This window comes from Pteronotus mesoamericanus, unplaced genomic scaffold (assembly GCF_021234165.1).
Source record: "Pteronotus mesoamericanus isolate MK-2021 breed Mesoamerican mustached bat unplaced genomic scaffold, CSHL_Meso_final contig_74, whole genome shotgun sequence".
Taxonomy (NCBI): domain Eukaryota; kingdom Metazoa; phylum Chordata; class Mammalia; order Chiroptera; family Mormoopidae; genus Pteronotus; species Pteronotus mesoamericanus.
The window spans coordinates 39,380,330-39,401,914 of NW_026555247.1; the positions used below are offsets into that span (position 1 = coordinate 39,380,330).

Here is a 21,585-nt window from a genome sequence, read left to right on the forward strand (position 1 = left end):
AATTTTTTCCTATTGAGCTCTCTCCTTTGATGCTTGAGAAAAGACAAAACGTGCAGATGATGGACATCTGACAGCGACAGATGTGAAGCAAAAGCAATGGCCTGTTCTATCGTTTCCCGCGGTCGCAGGCGGAGTCTGGGCTTTAAGGTCCATGCAAGGCTGAGGCCCGAGTGAGGCACCTGCGCTTCCTGCGCTTCCCACTGCTGCCCCCAGGCCGCCCCGGGGAGCATTCGCAGGGGTCTCCCAAAGCATCCCTTGGTGCTCAGTGGGGCAGGGTCTCCTGGTCCAATGAACAGCATTTATCTCCAATTTCCATTCAGGAGCATTTCATTCTAGTATTTCCTGAAATTCCCTGTGACTACATATGTGACTCATTGTTAAAGATAATAAGGGGGTGCCAAACTCTAAGAATAAGTCATTATGCCATACTAATTAAGTGCATGGATCCAGTGAGATAATTACCAGCAGACCCTCAGGACTTAAGATGCCATTTCTGCTCAGTGTGCCCAGCACGCGTCAGGACTGATCAGCGGCTGCCCATGGGGAGCAAAGCCCGAAACGACTTCAGTGGCAGGACCACGCATTACTTTTAATGGAAATGAACACTTTTCAGTGTTTACTAAAGTTTTTCATATTGGATAACTCAATTACTCAATGACCAGTCACCCAAATAAAAGCCACCCAATAAAAATCCTAAACTTGCCTAAATTCCTTGCCTTATTCCGAGATAAACTCATCTCCAACAGACATATAGAACTGTTACTTAAAAGGTACCAATTCTGATGCGTGAATGGAGACCGACCGCCTACGTTACTTCCCTACAGAAGGGAGATGACCTGACCAGCGGAGGGGTCCGCGGGGCTGGGGCGCAGGGGGGGTGAGGGGGAGCCTGTCAGTCACGCCCATCGGTCCCTGACCTCAACTCTGCTGGCCGGCGGCCTGTGCCGCTCCTCATTCGCCATGAGCACAGCGTGCCCACACTGCCACTGGGGCGTGGGCCAGTACATTCTCCACGTGTCTGTGTGCGTGAATGCGCACACACGTGCGTGTAAGTTACCACAGTCACTCTCCCAGAAACATAAAATAGGACATACGCTACTTTTTACAAAGCAGCAGGGGCTATTAATCAAAGGACATTTTTAGAAGAGACCGCAATATAGAAAAAAATAAAGTAGGCTGTCCCGGCCAAAGCTGGGCAGGGGTGACAAAGCCCCTCCCCCTCCTGAAGTGACTGTGGGCAGCTGGCTCTCAGGCTCCCAGGGCCTGGTCTGAAAGCCCCACTTCACGTGAACACGGCTGTGTTGCAAAGATGAAACATAAAGACTGTTTTTTGCCACTATATAGGCCAATATGAAAATTTTATAATGCAACCAAGTATAAAGTTAAAAAGTAACATTTCCTCTCCTTTAAAAAATAACAAAATAAAATGTCTATGCTATATAAAACCAAATTTTTAAAATTTCTTAATCTTAATTTGATCTGTGGAAAAAGTTATTAGTTTTCCTTAAAGTGCCTACATTGTAAAGACAATTTTGTCCATATAAATTTTACCCAAAATATAAGAGGAGAATGAGTGATGGTAGGAAGTGGAACTATTGTTTTTCTCTATTAAACATGTTTCTTCTATCTGACTGGCTGGCTTAAATATTCTGCCCAGGAATCTTCATTCTGTCACTGAATATTCAGATAGAGAAACATGCACGTAGTACTGATCTGTGATAACATCTAGAAGGTCAACTTCCATGGAATATTTTTCGTTTTAGACAAACATTTCCTCTCTTTGCTCCACACATCTCCCCATTTACGAAGAGCTACTTTAATCCATGCAGCTGATATTAGCAAAATACAAATAAGTTGTCCTCTGTAAAGATCATGATTAAATGTCTAAATTCAATAAATAGACTCTTTTAGTCCCTTGAAATCCGAGGGAAGTCTCAATCTGTCTTCTTCTCTAACACGTCTTTGGGCCCCGGCCCCGCGGGCCCTGGCGAGTGCGCGCTCCTCGGCTCGCTGCTCTCCTCCGTGGCTCCCTGGCTTTCGATCACGCTTTTGGACACTTCGTACCGCTCTTCTATGTAGCCTCCGTCCGTGTCAGCTGTGTAGATGCCATAGCACATGATGCTGATGACACCCAGAGGCAGGCCAAAGAGAAAGCAGCCCATGATCGGAGAGCTCTTGAATATCGACTGTGGAGAGAGGAGGACAACTCAGTTCCCTCGGAGGCCCTCACGCGTGCGCAGCAGGAGGGGATGACAGGCCACCGCAGGTCGGGCCCCCCCGCCCGCCGCCCCCGCCGTCCGGCCTGCGCGGTGCCCTGCTTCTGCAGAAACTACCCTGTTAAAGATCCCGTAAGAGGCAGGAGAGAGAGAGAGAGAGAGAGAGAGAGCGCCCCCCCCCCCCCGCCAGTAGGGCAAGGCCCCCGTGCTCCGCAGCCCTTTCTAACGACATTCCGTCCCCTCCCCGAGCCACAGAGCCCTGCGGGGTGACGCCCGGGTGCAGGCGCCTGCTCACGGAGAAGGCCGGCTGTTTACCGCAAAGGAGGGACACATACTCTCTTCGCACGCATTTTGAATACTTTTCTTACCTGGTTAGCAGTGAAGCCACATTAACTTAGTAATTCCCCTCAATTTACATACTGCCGCCTTAGCTCCCAGAAAAGGCAAGGCCATGTCCCGGTTAAGGCCTTCACCTACAACGCGCTCTACGGCGGCGACTCTAACTCTGCGGAACCACGGCGACACACGCAGCGGAGCGCAGGTCGCTGCGGACCGAGAAGACAGAGGAAAGCTTCCTAAAATTCGGCCGTTCGAGGCGGACGCTTACGCAAGAGCCAGGAGGCGGCAGGGGGCAGCAGGCCGCCCCTGTGCGGCGCCAGCACCGCAAGGAGCCCGGGCGGCGCCGGCAGCACCGGAAGACCAAGGGGGACCACGTCGGAGCCGCCCCGGGGGCCCTCCTGTGCACCCCCGGGGAACGGGGTCCGTTGGGGAGGGCAGCGCGTGGTGCGCGGGGACGGGAAGCGGGGAGGGGCACAGGCGGACGGCGGGCAGCCGCAGGCAAGGCACTGCGTGCCGCCCGCGGGGAGGCGGCAGGGCCCGCTGAGCGGAGGGGTGCGGGCGGGGCGCCGTGCGAACTCACTTCTCGCCAGCAGGGGGCGCGCTGTGGTGCTGGCGGCTGCTCTGGGGCAGAACGAACGGCAACGCCCGTGGGCGGCGCCAGGCAGGCCTCGAGGACCAAGTTCGAGGCGCAGGCGCCGGCGCGCGCGCGCGGGGCAGTGCGGAGGCCCCGGGCGGCCTGGGCGAGGGGGTGCGGGTCCACGGGCTGAACGGGACGGGCGAGGAAGGAGGCCGGAAGCCACCTGAAGGCAGGCGGTGCCGTTAGGTGACCCTGAATTCCAGTCACTCACCCATCATAAGGAAACGAGGGATCAGAGAAACAAGTTTCCACCTGATGAACATCTTTTCTTCTCATAAGTACAGGCTTGTTCTTGCCTTGCAAATTAAAGATACTTTACCCCAATCCTTTCAAATCTCAGATTTTACCCGAGTTAGACCTACAGAACCTACATACCTATATATTGTCAATTACCGACAAAAATAGACAAAACTGTCACAACTTACCACGACAGTAGATTTGGCATCAAACACCATTCTTTTCAATCTCTGAAAAATGCTATCACCTCCTTGTGCCTTAAATTTAAGAGGAAAAAGACAACCACATTGTTAATTTAAGTATTATTTCATTTTTCTGTCACATAATCTTAAAATCGCTGACCGAGGACGGTGGGCAGACGGCACGGAGCGCCTGCGGACCCGGCCGGGTCTTCCCGGCCCCCCCCTGCGTCCCGCCCCGAGGGACACACTCTCCCCTGACGGGCGCGGCCTGCCCCGTCCTGGCCCCGCTCGGCGGCGCGGCCGCGCGGCCTCTCCGCGGCCCAGCGGTTTGGGTCGGGCTTCCCGGACCTACACAGAGCAGGGCTCTCAGGCGCACACGAGCGCCACTTCCACAAACACAAAGTTCCTGCTGTGCGATGTCCCAAGCGGAAGCCCCTGCTGCTGGGGAGCCCGCTCTCACCGGAAGCCTGCGCAGAGCGGCGGACGCGCCCCAGAGGAACGGGGCTCCCCCGGCCCCTACCGTGGGCCGCTGCAGTCTGAGGACGCCGCGGCGCGGTCCGCAGACAAGAAGGGGGAGCTACGCCAGCGCCCATGATTCCTGAAAAATGTTTTACAGGGCTCGGAAGTCTCCCCGTGGCTCTGAATCTCCGTAGTCCCTCATCTCTTAAGGAAGCGGGTCTCCCTCACGGCTCCTTAGGGAGCCGGCCTGAACCCCTTCACCCACCGCACCCTGGGCCCCAGGCCGGTCTGAGAGCCAGGGACGGCCGCAGCGGGACAGCTCCGCGCCCTGCGGGCCTGGGCACCCCGGCGCCCCGCTCTGATGCGACCGGCACACACGCCCCGCAATACCCGTCAGCAGCCTCTGCCGCAGAAGGACCGCGGAGGTGCGGGGAACGCGGCGCCGCCGGCCACAGGCAGGAACTGCCCGCCCCGCAGCAGCCCCTGCAACGCACGCCAGCAACTCACTTCCACCGAGCCGTCCAAAACGCTGCGGATGAACTGGACCAGGTCTTCGGTGTTCGTGACGGGCCTGTCCAGTAAGAAGTACTGTTGGTTTGACGTGTTCAGTACAACTACAGTCGGGACTTTGACTTCACTGAAAACAGAAAAACAGAAATCAAAGTACACACTAAACACACATGTAACACGCATTCTGATACATATTTAGTTATACATAAGGAACTATAATTGCAAAAAGAAGGAGCTCTGTTGATAGCTTTGCCTCCTTTTGCCTGGAGAAAATTTCAAGTTTTGCATCAATTAAAAAAAAAATAGCTGAATTAAGATTACGTAAAAAGCATTCTAACATACACTATAAAACAGCTGAGTTTTCACATGAAACTAAAGGATAAAAATCATTATGTACAAGGCATCAGTTTCTGGGTAGTATTTCTTCTCACCACAGGCGTGTTTTAACTCCCACGGTTGGGAGGCACCCCCCCAAGGAACGGGGCTCAGGGCACTGGTGGGGGGGTGGGGCCCAGCCTCTGGACCCATGCTGCTGGTGTTCAAATCGGGGGCTTTCCTGTAATATGGTGTTTTAAGATTAATGTTTTCATGTATAGATGAATAAAAGGTGTAGAGAGTACCTATCTTGCTATAGAATGAAAAAGTTCAGGGTTATGTGTACAGTACCTTGCACGTAACACACGTATGTTCAATAAGCACCACTCTAAACTCCCCAAACTCCCAGGACCCCAGGACAGGGCGGGGCATAAGCAGGTTTACAGTTGATCACATGGAAAATGATACAAAAATTAGTAAATAAGAATACAAGACTAAACTCGTGTACTCACAACTGTAAACCTCCTTTTGCCCACCCCTGTGCGTTGCCCCCATCCTTCAGTGATCACGATAACTACAGTATTCCCAATGTGTGGTTTCATTGGAATAATTTACTTTTCCTTTCAAAGACAGGTTTTGCACAAACATAAAAGGTGTGTAATTCTGCATGTTGCCTCCACATCGGTTCGCGGTTATTTGTATGTCTATATAAAAGTGTTATGCAAACGGAGGACACTCCACAATGGAAACAATTTACACTGCTGATGATTGCTCCTAAGTAACTGAGTCCCCACACCACGCCCTTTCCCAGGGAGGGAGTTGCCCCCATCTGATCCTGACCCTGGGGCACAGCCCTGGGACCTACTCAGTGGGAAGGCAGCAGAGGGCACGAAGCAGAGGCCTGACACATGCCTGCACGGCCGGCCGGCTCCCCTTCCTGTGCTGGACAGCAGGGCGACAGCAATGCCCACAAACTCTCCTCCCAAGGCCAAGGGCATTAAAGCTGCCATGGAGCAGACCACAACCTAAAGGGCAGCTGGGAGCCATGTCCAGCTGTGCCAGCCAGCCAGTGGAGCCCAGGCTAGGGAGAGGGAATCCGGGATCCCTACTATAAGCCCCGGGGAGTCCAGGGGCCTGATCGCCTGCTGTTATTAGGCAACAGGTAACCAAATGTGTCAGTTAATTCAATTCGAATGATAATGGAAGATGACATCTCGTTCTGTTTCCTCTCAATTATATGCACAAAAACTCAATGCAAAATAATTTAATAGATCAAAGATTTGATGGTATACAAGTTTTGAGAAAAAATAAAAAACAATGTGGCAATGTAATTATTTTATATAATATGATGTATTTGCTGTAAGTTAAAAATATTTTAGGCATCGATACCTATCAAATTCCACTTATCTGTCAGTTTTAATGTTGCAGCGTTAAGAGCTTTTGGATCAGGAGAGAGCTGAATCTAAGAACGGGATCTCTAACTTATTTGTTGGCATCCTTTGGCATATTATAGAACTCCTTTAAGTTTCTTCTAAGAAATTTGAATTTCCTCACCTACATAACTGGAGATAGTAATAGTACTTACACCTTACTGAGTTACTGTAAAAGTTAGAAAATATACCTTGATATATTTCCCGACGGGACATACTTAGTCCCGAGTGAGTCACAGGTAGGTGCTCAACAAGCACTTTCAAATATTATTATATAACCATCATTCTATGCCTTCTCTCTTCTCTTGGGAAAAAAATTCAAACCCAAAAATATGAATAAGAAAAAACTCAACCACTGCAAATTAAAAAGGTTGTTCTTCTTTGACCATAATTGTAGCTCAAAAAGTCTCTCTCACAACACATTAGAAATAATGTGAAGGAACATCCATCCATCTCTACATATTCTGAACATTATCATGGTCAAGCAGTTGTTCATTAGACACAAACTGCTTTGGGCTCTCACAAGCACTGTGTAACTGAATTGATATACTGGCTTATCCAGAAGGCGTCATAAGAAATGGTTGTACCAAAGTCCCTCAGTGCATATATACGTGTGTGTATACTTATAATATCCTATTCAAAATACAATCCTACTGTAGAGTTTCACCCTTAATGCAATTGTGCAGCACAGGAGTTTCTCTTAGGTTTCTACAATATCAACCATATTCCTATTTTATGGGCAACAGGAGACATGCAAATACTGTTTTTCTCCTTTGTGTTGCATATTAAAAATTCAGGGCCCAACTTTTCAAGTACCTTTAACAATTGTATAGATTCTTTATTGTACTTTCCTTTGTCTTGATTTCTTCATTATATTTTATCCTGTACTTTTCATCTCTGGTAAACTCTCTCAAATTGGAGTAAGAGGGATAATAAGTCGAATATAAATGAAAACAAAAGGTAACACTACTTTATGATTTTAGGCTTTTACCTGAAAATTATGAATGTCCCTTTGAGTTTCTAAGTTTGGTTTTTATTTCCCCACTGTGTAACTTGGAAAACAAAAAGAGTCTATTTAATCCAATGCCCTGCATCAACAAATAAAGCACCCGCTTACACTTGTGCTACTAGCAAAGCCAGAGAAGACAATGCATAGCATCACGGCCCCGGCTCGACCTGACAGCGTGCCTGTCTGCAGAGAGCCTGCCCATCGTCACCTGAGGGGCTCCTTCATGGTTCCGCCATGCTCCTAAGCAACCACTCCACTGCCACCTCTTGCGCCTGCCAATACCGTGCTCTGCCCGAAATCGTCCTGCAGCGAACTTCTCTGAATTAGTGCCTCCTCTGGCAAGAGGTTCCCGAGGCCTTCCGCCTTCGTGTGCGCTGGGGTGGGGGTGGGAATCTGTGGGTCCAGAACCCTCTACTACGCAGTCCTGTTCTGTAATAACCAGGTAGTCTTACCCTGTGTACTATGAGCATCTGAAGACAGAGACTCTAATTCACTCATTTTTCGCATCAACAGTGCCGAACACAGTATGTATAGTAAATACTCACCAAATGTCCACTGAATTGAGTAGGTTCTTATTTGGAATGTATTAATTCAGTATAGGGTATGGCAAATGATTCCTAATATAAACTTCATGGAGTGACAAAACTATTTCCCTATAAAATTATTTTAGTCTGTTAAATTCTTCTAGGAAAGCAATTAATTCTTTATTAAAAGTTTTCTACTTAAACTTGTTCATTAAACCTGAACCTAAGGTGTATATTAAACAAAAACTACAAAATTTATAAGTTTTTGAATACCTGCTTTTCATATAATATAAATTAAGTGAATTTCAACACTTTTTTTAGTGTAGAACAACATGGAAGCTGTAAATATAGATTTAAAAACTAAAGTGAAACATTCGATGGGAGAAGGCCTGCATCAGCATACACCAAACATGTGCTCTTTTCAGCTACCAGTCCTTCTGTCAGAAACAGGAATTTTACAAAATTGATAGATTTGATAGTAAAATCGTTTAATCATTTAGTACTTACTCCATCAGCAAGGAATTTATATAGTCATTCCCATCCATATGTCCAAACTGAAAATCTCTAACCAACAACAACCAAAGGGGAAAAAAAGAGAGAAAATAGTATTTATTACAAAAAAAAAAGCACTGAACTTGGTGAACATGTAAACACTAAACATTTAACATACAAATCACATATAACAAACATACAAAAGAGTGCATATTCCAATGGGTTTTTGAGATACAAATACACATAAGTAAAGTTAAGCAAATTCTAAGATATTTCTACTTTGTTTCTATGTATTTAAAATGCAGGGCAATATAAGCTTTTCTAACTAAAACATGTTTAAGGAAGATAACACTCTAAATTGGGACTACTCAGAAGATGCTTGTTCTACATACAGGAGAAATACAAGTATGTATCACTGATATATCATTAGAAGATTCAATAAAAAGGGAATAATAATTAAATAATATAACAAATTTATATTGACACTTACGTCAGCAACAAACAGAATGGTTAAGCACACAGATAAAATATCACTTATTTTCGCGTTCCGTTATTCTGAGATCCTGTGACAAGCACCACTGCCAACCTGACTTGTGAATGCTCACATAACTTCATCTCAAACACGCAGGAGCATGTGTGCCTCTCTTCTTACCGCAAACTTCATCCCAAACCCCACTGAGAAGCAGGCAGGCGGGTATAATGCACACTTGATGGGACACGTCAACAAACTTCGAGTCCAGACAAGTGATACAGAAATGCAACATGCTGCAGTTCACTTCAGCTCCTGACTCATCTTGGAAAGTATGAAATGCTACTACTTTTGGTTTACTGTATTACAAAACACAGTTAAACAAAAACAAAGGAATTGTCCAGAGTGCTAGCACTTACCTGTGGAACTGATCTCTGTAATCTCTAGCGACTTCCTGAATAACTGACTTCAATCTGCAGAAGAAAAAAAACACATGAATACTGCATTTTTTCACTTGAAACATACATCATAATTACTCAATTATAATATCTGTTGTTTTCTCTAATGATGCAGGAAGACACTATATTCAGTTTATCTGAAGCTATGCAAAGTCTGAATTAGGTGATTTTTGAAGCTTAAAACTATTTCAAGGCACTATACCTGGTATGTTCAACCGATGTATTTTTCTCATCAATAATTGCAATAGCCACAAGCTTTCCTGAAATTAAGAATGACATATCTAAATTCAGTAACCCTCATTACACAAACTTGTCAATTATTACTGTAGCTGAGAATTGGGAATTAGTAAACATTGTTTCTCGAATTTAATTCCAACAACCTTACACACCATACTCAGGAGAGTAAATCAGTGAGTCAATTCCAAGCAGTAAGTTCCCTCCCAACTCCCATCCTCAAAAGGTAAACACTAGTGAATTTTTAACTATTTGTACACAAGAATTATATTTTTTCACACAACCCACAAAATGAATAAGGAGTTTGTCAAAAGCAAAAAGCATAAGAAAGAAGCTGATAAAAGACATTTACTATTAATTACTGTAGCTCTCAAACAGGGTACGTAAGGAGAGTGATTTTTACACTGCTATTCCCTTCAGTGCCATGAGTCACTACTTGCCAGTCCTTCACACCCAAAATAACACTGACTTGGAGTTACTTAACCCTGCCCAGAACATAAATCACATTCATCTCTGATGCCACCTAGGGGACAGCATGGCTCTCGGTGTAATGTTCTAGGCCTGGGAGAACAACAGTGGAGCTCTGTCACCTGTTAGCTGCGTGACTTAACCTTAGTAACTGTAACCTAACGTTAGCAACCAGCATCCATTTCAAAGTAATTGAGAGAGTTGAATGAGATTACATGCCCAGAAATTCGGGGACAGTTTCTGGCTCAGAGTAGGTACAGGAATGTAGAATTAGATAGACAGACGGTCTCTCAGTATCATCCCCACATCTTGATGGTCCTTCCCCAATTCCACGCTGTTCAAATGTGTCTTTCAATTCCACACAATCTGGACTCAATTTTTAACCCTCAGCTGAAAAGGTCAGTTCACAATGATTATTTCCTCTCCTGAAATATTATTTCAATTATTATTCAGTGCTTGGTTTTTGTTGTGCTGCTTTAATTCTCAGATGCTTCAAGACCTGTGTGTTTGTTTTTTTCTTTCTCAGAATGTCTACGCCACGCAGAGCTTCTTCGCACAGGCCAATGCAGGCCGCTCTCACAGGCGACTCTCGCAACCCTGAGCGCCACGGCCGACTCTTCCCGCTGCGCTCTGCTCTATCCCTACGTGCTCTCCAGCCAAGCTCTGCTCCCCAGAGGGACGTGCTTTGGTAATGCCAATGTAAACTCTCATAAGGGAGGACTGGCATGCAGGTCTAAAGGAGAAATGAAATTATGAAATAGAGCTTAAAATTCACTTGCTACAGAACCAGACTTAAGTGATCAATCAAGGAGAAATTCTGTCAAGTGACAGAGAGTTGTGTGCATGTTTGTACCAGTGTCTCCAAGTTCATACAAGAGGAAGCCGTCCATAGCCAGGTAATTCTGAAACCTCTCTCTGGTGATCCAAGATGACAGGTCGCCATCCTCGTATTCTTAAAAACAAAAGAAAGGTGATAATTGTAGTGTAAATATGTCTTCACAATGTTTACATGTTCTGTTCCAGCAATATGTACAAAATGCCAGGCTCATCATGTTAGCTTCATAAATTCCATCGATAGGTGAGTGTGTTCTAAACAAATACACGGGGCACCAGGACCTAGCGCACAGAGGCCTCTCCACTGTGAGCCAACCTCACAAGCCTGCCGGTGCCATTCTGAACTGAGGGACGAGGGGCTGGACAATGCCAAAGAACTATCGTTAATTTTCTTAGGTGCTACAACAGCATGTGGTTACTTCAAAAAAGTCCACCTTTTTAAGAGGTGGGTAATGAAGCACACAATAACGAAATGCCATCAGGTTTTGCTTTCAGTACTCAACACGGAGGAGAAACTGGTGAAGCAAACGTGGGTGTGAGCCTGGCCACGGTCTGACCTGAGTGAGGGGCAGGTGTGCAGGGGATTATTTCTCTAGCATTCTCTGTACTCTTAGGCATGTGTAACATAATAAAAATATTTTAAAAACAGACCGAATGTTTGCTTCAGGGAAGAGGCACTGAACAGCGGCTACTCCTGCCAGGGAGAGAGATGAAGGCAGGGAAGAAAACGTCAGCGTATAACCGTGTTTTATTTCTTCACATTATTGTGTGTCTCAAACGCACTTTTTAAAAAAATTAATTTTGGAATATTTTAAAGTAACACACAGAAACTGTGTTGGGTTCACCTCTAAAAAGGCAAGAGGCCTGACTGAGAAACCCCCATAGTTAGTTATAGTAACAGACCCAGCATATTCATCTGAAAGCATTTGGCCTGTGTGAAGCTGTGGAACTCACCATCGTACACGAAGTATGTCTCATCTTTGAAGACAAGCACGGCAGGCATCTCCTTCGGTGTCACGTACTGCAAAGACCCAACGTGTAAGCAATGCTACTGAAAGTTTTCCGACTGGTAGCTATGACTTTAAAATTATTAAAGGGTGCCGGAAAACAAAACAACTAACAATGAGACAACTGTTATAAACAATTAAAAAGAGAACGCTGAATCCCAAGTTCATCCAAGCACTGGGTTCGATCTCTCTTTAAAACACCCGTTGCACATAGTACCCCGCTCACTATGCAAACACCACGGAGTTTCCTCTTAGTTGACAACAGACTGAAGCTGTCGTGGGAAGTAAAGGACGAGGGCTCCATGAAGAGCTGAAGAGCAAGGCCTAAGATGTCAATCGGCATTGGAGGGCTCAAGGCCTCCCCCACCACCCCAGGGCTGTGTGTGAGGCCATTCCTTGGCCCGGGGAGTTGGCCACCTCCTCTGAAGATGGAAGATGCTGAGCCCCCACCTCACCAGGGAGTTCGGAGGTGGACCGGCTGACGATGTAAGAGCAGCCTGAAACTGTCATGTGCTTTTTAAATGGGAGCTTTTACTGGTAATCAACCTAAGAGATTCATTCAGAGGGTAGCTGCTTTTTATACCTGTGTTGTAATAATTTCAAAAGAGCAAAATTATAGAAGAGAAATCAATACTAGAGCAGAAGAGAGATCATTTGGGTATTACATGAGCGTGGGAATACTGAAAGCAACAGCAAACAAATAAATAAATCAGTAGCTAACAAAAAAATACAAATGAAAACAGCTGTCCTGCAAAGATTAAAAGGGGAGAGGGCCCATCTCAGGGAATAGTGAAGGATCCGGCCACATTATTACTGGAGAGTGGTACAGCGCCTCGAAAAGAGCTATTTTAAAGGCAGGGCAAAGCTCTCACGTAAGACTCCGCCTCCAAGCACGCCTCTCTCCATCTGCTCTTAGCAACTCACCCACAAGCCCTTCTGAACACTCAGCATCTCTTTCAAGGACCTCGGGGGTCCGGGGGGCACATGAAAACGTTGTTCAGTAGGTGAAACGAGCAGCCATCTATTTCCACGTACACCGAGTCTCCCTCCCCTCTTCTTTCCCTGTGGTCCTGTAAACTCACATCTTCTGTGACAGGCACCTGTCTACGTGACACTCTTCTCTATTCATCTTTAAATATCTGGAAGTCAGAAATGTCTTAATTCATCCTTATACCCCCTCATTACACTTATTGAGGTTTTCATAAATACTATTGTAAAGCTAAGGAAGCTTTGCATGACCACACATTAAAATTCAAAATATGGCAAGAACATAAAATCATGGGCTTTGTCCTTATTTGAGAATTCTTTATGGAAATAAAAATCCCCATATTATTCTGAAATGACTGTTCCTCTTTCTAGCAGTCTTTAGCAGCCACGTACTCAGAACTAAAAAAGAGATGACAAATACTGGTATTTGCAGGAATAGTTCAAGAAAGCCAGAAAATAACTGGCTGAGAAGGCTAGTGATAAAAATAAACTAATAACCAGGAAGTCAGCCGCGGCGCAGGAGCTGCCTGGGCCCACCCCCACGCTCTGTCCCCGGGTGGCGATCTGACGCGAGGACCGACGACCAACGGGGGTGTGTGGGGTGGCGCCGGCCGGGAAGGCAGCCTGCCTCCTGGCGCACCCCGCCTCCTGGCGCACCCCAGGGGAAGCTGCGTGGAAAGCTCTGCAGATGCAGGGCCTGTGTTAGGTTCTCCTTTCTAACTCTAAAGGGTGGTTGTCCACTGCACTTAGGAGACCAAAGTCTATGAAAAGCTCTAGTTCTAGTCTATTCTAGGCCTTCATATCACACTAAGACACCCTGAGATATTTCAAAATAGCCGTTCGGGGCCTTTTGAGGCATCTGTTTTAGAGTCTGACGGCCAGTGTGGCTGACCTCCCATCCTATCTTTTCTCCTCCACAAAAGCAAGCGCACACTCGCAAGGAATTCGGAAGCTGCCGACTAGCTTCCGAGGCCAAGCCAGGTAAACCCAAGTGAGCTTAAACTAACCAGAAGTGGTCGGAGCCTCCCAAGGAGCTCAAAATCACTCCCGAGTACACAGTTATAAGATAAACCTCGATATACATATTACAGGCAGCACTAAACCCATACTCTGGGTAACTCTGGAAACCTTCTTAAAACAAAATACTTAAATGTTAAAATATATTAAACCAAAAATAATCAAATGTGTATGACATCCTTAGTGAAAAAAACTGCTCAATGTTCTCAACTTATACTGATTACAAAGAAAAAGCTTCCTTGGTTATTTCACGTTTCCTTCAGCTACAGCCAAACCTCTCAGGTCCCTTTCTCAGTTAAACGTTACTGACAAGAAGTCTACCGTTGAGGCTTCAAGATCTTACCTGCAATCTCTCAAATGACACCAGTGGGACGCCTGTCCCCTGCTCGGAAACTGTTTCTCTGAAAACCACCCGCCTCCACGCGGACCGACGTGTTCCTTTCCTCGGCTCATCCAGATCACCCCGCCAGTGCCTGGTGCTCCGGCCGCGGCTACTCACTGGCAATTTCTGGTCACGGTCCTTTGCTGCCTTCGGATCCTGGGCCCCCTTACTGCTTACAACTTGGCATCCAATGCTTACGGAGTTTATTTACAGAGCCTTAACTCTAGGTTATACCCAACTGTGTATTTGGTGGTTGCACTTGGATGTCTAATGTGCCGAATCAAATTAGAATGAACAATTCAAAACTGTTGATCACACCCGCATCCCCCAACTTGTTCCTTCTGCAATAGCTTCAAGCTCAGAAAAACACCACCATCTACCCAGGTGTTCAAACCAAAAACGAGTCACCCTACAGTTCTCCCTCTTCCTCCAGATCAGCAAGCTCCGATACTTGTACTTCCACAGCACAATCCTTCCGCTCCTCCTCAATCCTCTCACTACCTTCCACGCCCGAAGCTCCTGCGTTACTCCAAGAGTTCAGCTGCTCTCGTGCTCCACCCTCATCCCTCTCCAATTCATCCTGCACTGTGCAGAGTCCTGTTCACAGAGCAAGCCCCAGGCCAAGTCCTACAGCAACGCCAGCCGGCCACGTGATTGGCCAAGCCCCCAGGCCCCCAGCTACCTGCTGTTTCCTTCCGCACTGCTATAGAACCACAGTGGCCGACTGCTCTGCTCCTTGAACGCGCCCCGCATGTTCTCGTCTTGGGTATCTGTTGTATCTATCTGCTCCCTGTCTCTAGTCTACACCGGCCACTGATCTCTGCATGGCTCCTTCCTATCACTGAAGTCCCAGTTCAAACATTTTATTCTCAGACAGACATTTCTTGATCAATGAATCTAGAGCAACTATCCACCTTGAAGTGCACCTACAATTACACTGCTCCTCTATTCTTTTATAGCAGTTATGATATCCTGTCTATACATTTGTTCCCCAAGGACCACCACCTCAGCCTGAAGGCCTAACCGAGGGCCTCGCCAGCAACACTTGACAGGAAGCCCGCTTCCTCCACCCTGGGGAGTGGGGGCTCCTCGCATCGGGGCCTGATGACCGGCCGTCACCAGTCGGGCTTGCATGGCCCAGGGCACACGATGAGAGGGTAAGTAGTCGTTTCTCTATAGACCGACATAAGCAAATCCATTACTTGAAAACCTATTAAGGGTATGAATATCGCCTCTCACTACTGCTATGATTTTAAAGAGGAAAACAGCACTAATGTAATAATAATAATCATAATCCCTAAATATGCTCAATCAGGTGATATTTGCTTATTAACAATGAGCAATCTGGTGTCAGTAGAACAGAGCGAACATGCTTACTTTTTCCACACATACTGCAGTTAATAAATCGTATAGATAAAATCAAGTAATAATTTAAAAATTAAAATTAAGTTATTAAAATCTAATTTTAAATATTACCTCAGGAACCACATCCTCAGAGGCAGAAAAGAAGTATGTATACACAATTAATTCTGAAGCAGCATCTATGTATTTCTCCTGTGAAAATACAAACAAAAAAAGGCGACTTTAAAATATTAAGATCGAAGTTAACTCCTCATTAAACGATCAGGGCAAAGGTGTGCCATTCACTCTGCAGCATCACCACAATCTGCTCCCTTAGGTCCTTTCATGTGAAAGGATGAAATATAAGCAAATGAAATAAACTGTGCGGCAAAAGGCCATTGTCACTAAGTGCGTTCATACTCCTCCAAATAAAGTGTATTAAATAACAGAAGTTCAATTTATATTGATCAATTTAATTTGATGATTATAGGAACAGACGCGTGTGTATTCACACAGACACATGCACATACAAAATATTTTAAGACAATGATCTTTTTGCCTTTAAAAGATTTATACTCAAAATGCACTTTGTAGTCTCAAAGGTTCAAAATGCTGAGACATTTAACCAGATCAGTAACAGAAGAAATACCCAGGCAGGCGACAGTTGCCGACTTTTTATTCGCTTTTGTTTCATGAAGGCAAACACTGTCGAGGATATATAAGAAAGTATTTTTACTATAAAAACACTTAGATTGAACTAAAGTATTTTCAACAAGGGTGAAGTAAGATTGAGTTTTTGGTGAAGTTTTGACTATACAGAACATTAAATGATAATACATCTGTCTTTTTGGGTTAAAATACTTAAAATCATTTGATACCTTCAAGGGTGACTCTCCACCAATATAAAGGAAAAACACACGATGTCTTCTCCGCACATGCTCAAACATTTGCTGGCTTGGAAGTGGCCGAACTAGAGCCCTGTTTGAAAAAAAGCACAAACAAAAGATCGACTTGCATTCGAACCAAAGACGGAACAAATCCACTCTGTTTATGCGATGGCCTATTCTGTCTAAAGCGACGACGAAGTTTAAATGCCGTATTGCCCGCCTGGAGGGGCACCCCCCCGTCCACTTGAATAAAACCGCACCCCGTGAGCGCCGTCCCGCCACACACAGCCCCCCATCTAACCCGTCAGTCCAACGGTCAGGCGGAGAGGGCATCCCTTTAGAGGGTGTCGGCTTAGCCAGTGTTTTGAGAGGCAAGAACATTTATTTAGGCTCCTCAGCAGAAACAAACAATCCACATGAGCATTGTTTGGTTCCCCTCCCGCCCCCGCAAAAGATCACTCACACACACACTGCGAAATGCTATCCCAGAAGTTTATGATACTACATTAAGGATATGTACACCTTATGCTTTCCATTTAAATGCTATTTAGTTTTAAAATATTTTATTGAGGTTAAAATCTAAAATTTTTCAGAAGTTTTATTATTCTTTTCAGGAAAAATAAAATGAAAAATGGTAGTCAGGATAGTACTTAATAAACTCATGAAGAGAATACAAAATGGTACAAAGACTTTACTATATAATCATATTTCAAAGCCACCAAGACTGAGGAATAAATTACATCAAAGGTTATTACAAGATATACCACTTAGAAAATATTATTAACAAATTAAACGAAGAGGCAGTCTTCTTTTAAATGTGACCTACATTATCAGATTTTTGACTCCACCAAATTTGCAAAAAGAAGGAAACACATTTTGCAAAGGCAAACATATCTCAGAAGACACAATGCTTTAGCTACATTGCATCACTCTACTTAGCTCCTGTTTCACGTTAGTGGTTAGCTGGTAAGTGATGCAACTCCAGAGCTGACTCCTGAAATTTTACCTGTGGTAGGGTCGCCTCTGGTTACATCAGGAGAAGCCTTTCTTAAGCTTAAATTAAAGCTCATTAAAAATGGCCCAAAATATAGAGACTAATCTAAATCATAGGGGAATAAAGTATAACCTACTAGAAATCCCCTCATATAATATAAAGTTATCTAAAAATTTATTTGCAAAGCAAATAGACACAATGAAATATGCCATCAATGGAAAATTACAGGAGCTTTGGAAACTTCGATACACAAGCATCATTCCTAATTCTGTCCCTTTTCCTCGAATAAATTAACCCGGATAGTATCGTGCCACCGGACAAATCCATCCCAATATTTCAATTCACCCTTATGCTATTTAAAGCCATCAATATATCCTGTGAAGCTCATAAGGAAGCGCCTGTACTTTCAAAGCCAATCTAGGTTAAGCTACTTTGATTTCTGTTCTCTTCAAATAGTTGCACATAATCACTTTAATAATTATGAACACCAACTTTCTTTATACCCCAGCGAGATGTAGATTAAACAACAAAATCCCTGTATTCAAACCAACAGGAAACGCTTATGGAAGCATATGGGTTCCAATAGGCAAAATGTACGACGACACCTCACAGTCGGCATAAAGCAGTGGGTGAGAGGGCAGCGTATTTTAGCTATGTCGAAAAAACATCTTCCATTATCACAGGACAGGGATTAAAAGCCCAAGTCTATTCAGAACACTAATATTGAGGGATTTCTCTTAAAATCCTAAAATTAGGTAACAACAAAAATAAACTGATGTAAACCAAGTAGTACAGAAGCAAAATTGTAACAAAATAAAAAGATTCACAAAGTTGTTAGAAGTAATCAAATTTTGAAATTTTATTAAAATTTGAGGAAAGTCTTCCATGCAGTACATAAATTTAAATGTGAGGATAACAAGTCTGTAATACAAATCACAGACCCCCCGCCCCCACCCCTTTCAAAGGATTTCTTTGCATATGCTACACAACACTATCTTCTCTCATCAATACAGAAACAAATTTTATTCAGATTAAGTCCTTTAATAATGATCTACAAACACACATTTAATTTTCAATATTGTCATACAAGGGCCTGTCCAAGTAAAAACTTACCCAGATACTCTGTGAGCAAACTCAATAATGTCATCTTTAGTTCGTGGTCCTCTATAATTATATGCCAAGTCCCCCTTTAATCTTAAAAGAAAGAACAAAGAAAAAAAGCGTGGATTATTTCAACTGTTTCACTATTTAATGCACATCACTATTGTTAGACAAAATCATAGTATATAAAATAGTAAATGCAGAGATTTAGAGGAAATAGTATAGCCACATAACAGAGCAGACAGTTGGCTTCAGGGGATCAGCAACTCAAAATATAAAGAAAAAGACTGTTTCTTATTAAAATTACATGAAAATAATTTGCAGGGTATTTGGTAGCTGCATATGACTTCTTAATAATGAATAATCTACACATTTGTGGTCAAGAACTTGTCAAAACATAATTTTTACTCTTTTCTCTTTTAAAAGGCAAGCAAAAGGTCTGGGAATTAAAACTATTTGATAGCAGCAAAACAAATTTTCAAGCACTACATCATAGTAACTCAACAGATGCTCCAAGATTACAGAGTAAAATAATGCATAAAAACACCTCTTCTACAAAATTAGATAATATTCTAAAAGCCTGCCAATGAATGTGTCCGAGATTTAAAAAAAAAAAAAAATGTGGAAGCACAACAAAGCATCTATAATTAAATAAAGAACAGAAAGGATGGTTTACTCAACATAAGAAAGTAAAGGAGGTTCACGAAACATTTAAAAAGTGGGGGAAAGTGGGAGATCAACACAAAACCCAAGAAATAAAAAATCACTTTATTATAAAGATAAGTTTCAAAATAATTTACTTCCCTACATTATTAAAATAAGGATATGGATGAATTCCCTAGAAAATTCAGTAAAATGATGATTATAAAATGAGCCCTTTCAAATCATCACACCATTTCTTCCAAATTATACACTTGATGTCAGACTTGATTGACACCTACAGATAGGAATTAACATCCATAAATTGGATTCTGTTCCTTTCATCTCTGAAGAAATATCTATTATAATTATAGAAAAGCCCACGTGTTAGGACACAGGATTCCCACGATCAGGAGGACACACACGCCCTTGACCTCCCCGGGGTGACAGACCCCCGTGAAGACGACTGTGCACACGGCACGCCGCACAGCGCCTGCGGCGGCCGCCCACGCGGTGGATTCGCCAGCGAGAACACGTCCGCTTCCACACGAAAGGCATCAGGGTGCAGCCCCTCCCCGATCACACACTGCGCCTAGAAAGAAGTACTGAACCAACCTTCAGTCCTCCAAGGAAGCTCCTGGGACTTTGTGCAGTGAAACGTCAGGAGAGTGAACTAGTAAAAATACACATATAAACATACAACACTCAACTTACAGCTTAATTGTTGGATAACCTCGAACTCCAAACTCTGAAGCAATGCCTTGATAAGAAAAAGAATAAATAATTCTAAATTTTTTTTAAAATGAGGAACTAGGTAATAAATGAACCTTTTTACTTAAAAATGCATAGATATATTTATAGAAACTTATATAGATATACTGTTTTTAAGTCTAAAAAGAATAAACACACACAAAAATAACATTCTCATATAAAATAATTACTTAATATATATAATGTATAGCCTGCACAAAATAAGAAATAAATGCCAAAAGAATTGTTAAAATTTTGTCTCTAAAGTACTTATTTTAAAAGATAATTTTGTTTTAAAAATGTGTATATATAAACACAGGCATAAATAAAGTCTCACTTCTCACTGACTTGGCTTTCAGTGCAAACATTTCTTTAAAAAAAAAAATAGTGGCAGGGGGCCCCACCCTTCCTTTAACATTTTCTGAGTCTTAAGAGAACTGCATTGTATTTTAATTTTGAAAACCTAAGTCATATCTGTAAAATTACTAAATTTCTGTAGTCAATATATGATCTAAAAGCAACTGTATCTACTGGTTTTCTAAGTTTCTGCTTTTGTAATAACCTAGAATAATTCCAACTGACACAAAGATTATTCTGAAGTCTTCATCTTAAAATGAGATAGTTGCTACAGAAGTATCTTTTTAAGGAAAAGAAAAAATAGTAACAAAAACAAGCAAACAATCAGGAATTTAAGAATTATAGAAATCTCAACAGCAAATTAATGCTATATTACTTTACAGATTCAAGGCAAGTAGGGCAGTCAGGAAAAAAATAAAATACTCTCACTTTCTGGACTGTATGCAATGTATTCACACAACTATGCCAGTACACGTAAGCTGCACTGTATTCACTGACATGATCATTCTATTTGTTAATTGTTTTAGTTCCATGGTATTTTCTTAGCACGGCACTGGTATTTCAAGGAAACCACTTCTCCATGTGGGTTCTGGTTTACCAATCCCTTTAGTAATTTTAAGCTTTGGTTTCAAATCAATCCCACCAATACAGAAGAGTAATGACAAAGCAAATTTGTGGCAAAATAACATCCAAAATCTCTTTGCCTTCCTTTGTCAACCCCAGAGCTTCTCTTGCACATGGGAGAGGGGACAGGCAAGCAGTTTATGAGGCGCCACGGACAGCCGGGCGAGACGAAAGGACGAACCAGGCCCCGAGGACACAGGTCCTGCCTCTCCACCAGCAGTAAGCCTAGACCAGCTGCATCACTTACTGGTGTCCATCTCTAACTCAGGAGTGACTTCTGTCCATCTGTCAAGCATGTTCTAATTGAAGACTGTTGTTAGGGACATTGCCTTCTTCCAGGTAACAACACAGAAATGATCTGGGGGAAACTGCGGGTAGAGTAGGTTCTTAATGCTTCCCATCCCCAGCTAAGGAGGCAGGGAAATACGAGCCCTCATTACCTTCATCAAAACTCATTAAAAACTGCCAAAGGTGAAGACCAATGTAATTGACGACAGGAGGGCACAGCCCACTAGCAACTCCTCATATAATTTGGCGTAAAATTTATTTATACACAAATCAAATTAGAAAGTGCAATATGCAATCAATGAGAAAACACAGCAGTGGTGTTTTACAGCTTGATGTCGCTTCTCAGAATCAGCTTCGGAGACACTGAACCCAGCACTTCATTTCCGCGAGCTCAGGCG

General features: G+C 43.7%; 1 protein-coding gene across 1 annotated transcript in view; it reads right to left on the reverse strand.

Annotated features, from left to right (window-relative positions):
* Positions 1 to 876: 876 nt before the first annotated feature.
* Positions 877 to 21,585, reverse strand: part of TMX3 (thioredoxin related transmembrane protein 3) — a 31,567-nt gene continuing 10,858 nt past the window's right edge. Inside the window, exons 5-16 of the mRNA XM_054583776.1 lie at positions 19,883 to 19,928; positions 18,542 to 18,622; positions 16,426 to 16,525; positions 15,683 to 15,760; positions 11,768 to 11,834; positions 10,833 to 10,931; positions 9,480 to 9,537; positions 9,239 to 9,292; positions 8,366 to 8,422; positions 4,578 to 4,707; positions 3,618 to 3,686; positions 877 to 2,186 (exon numbers count right to left, since the gene is read on the reverse strand). Coding sequence (XP_054439751.1) covers positions 1,935 to 2,186; positions 3,618 to 3,686; positions 4,578 to 4,707; positions 8,366 to 8,422; positions 9,239 to 9,292; positions 9,480 to 9,537; positions 10,833 to 10,931; positions 11,768 to 11,834; positions 15,683 to 15,760; positions 16,426 to 16,525; positions 18,542 to 18,622; positions 19,883 to 19,928 — 1,091 coding nt within the window. The 3' untranslated portion in view covers positions 877 to 1,934. The remainder of the gene's footprint in view (positions 2,187 to 3,617; positions 3,687 to 4,577; positions 4,708 to 8,365; positions 8,423 to 9,238; positions 9,293 to 9,479; positions 9,538 to 10,832; positions 10,932 to 11,767; positions 11,835 to 15,682; positions 15,761 to 16,425; positions 16,526 to 18,541; positions 18,623 to 19,882; positions 19,929 to 21,585) is intronic.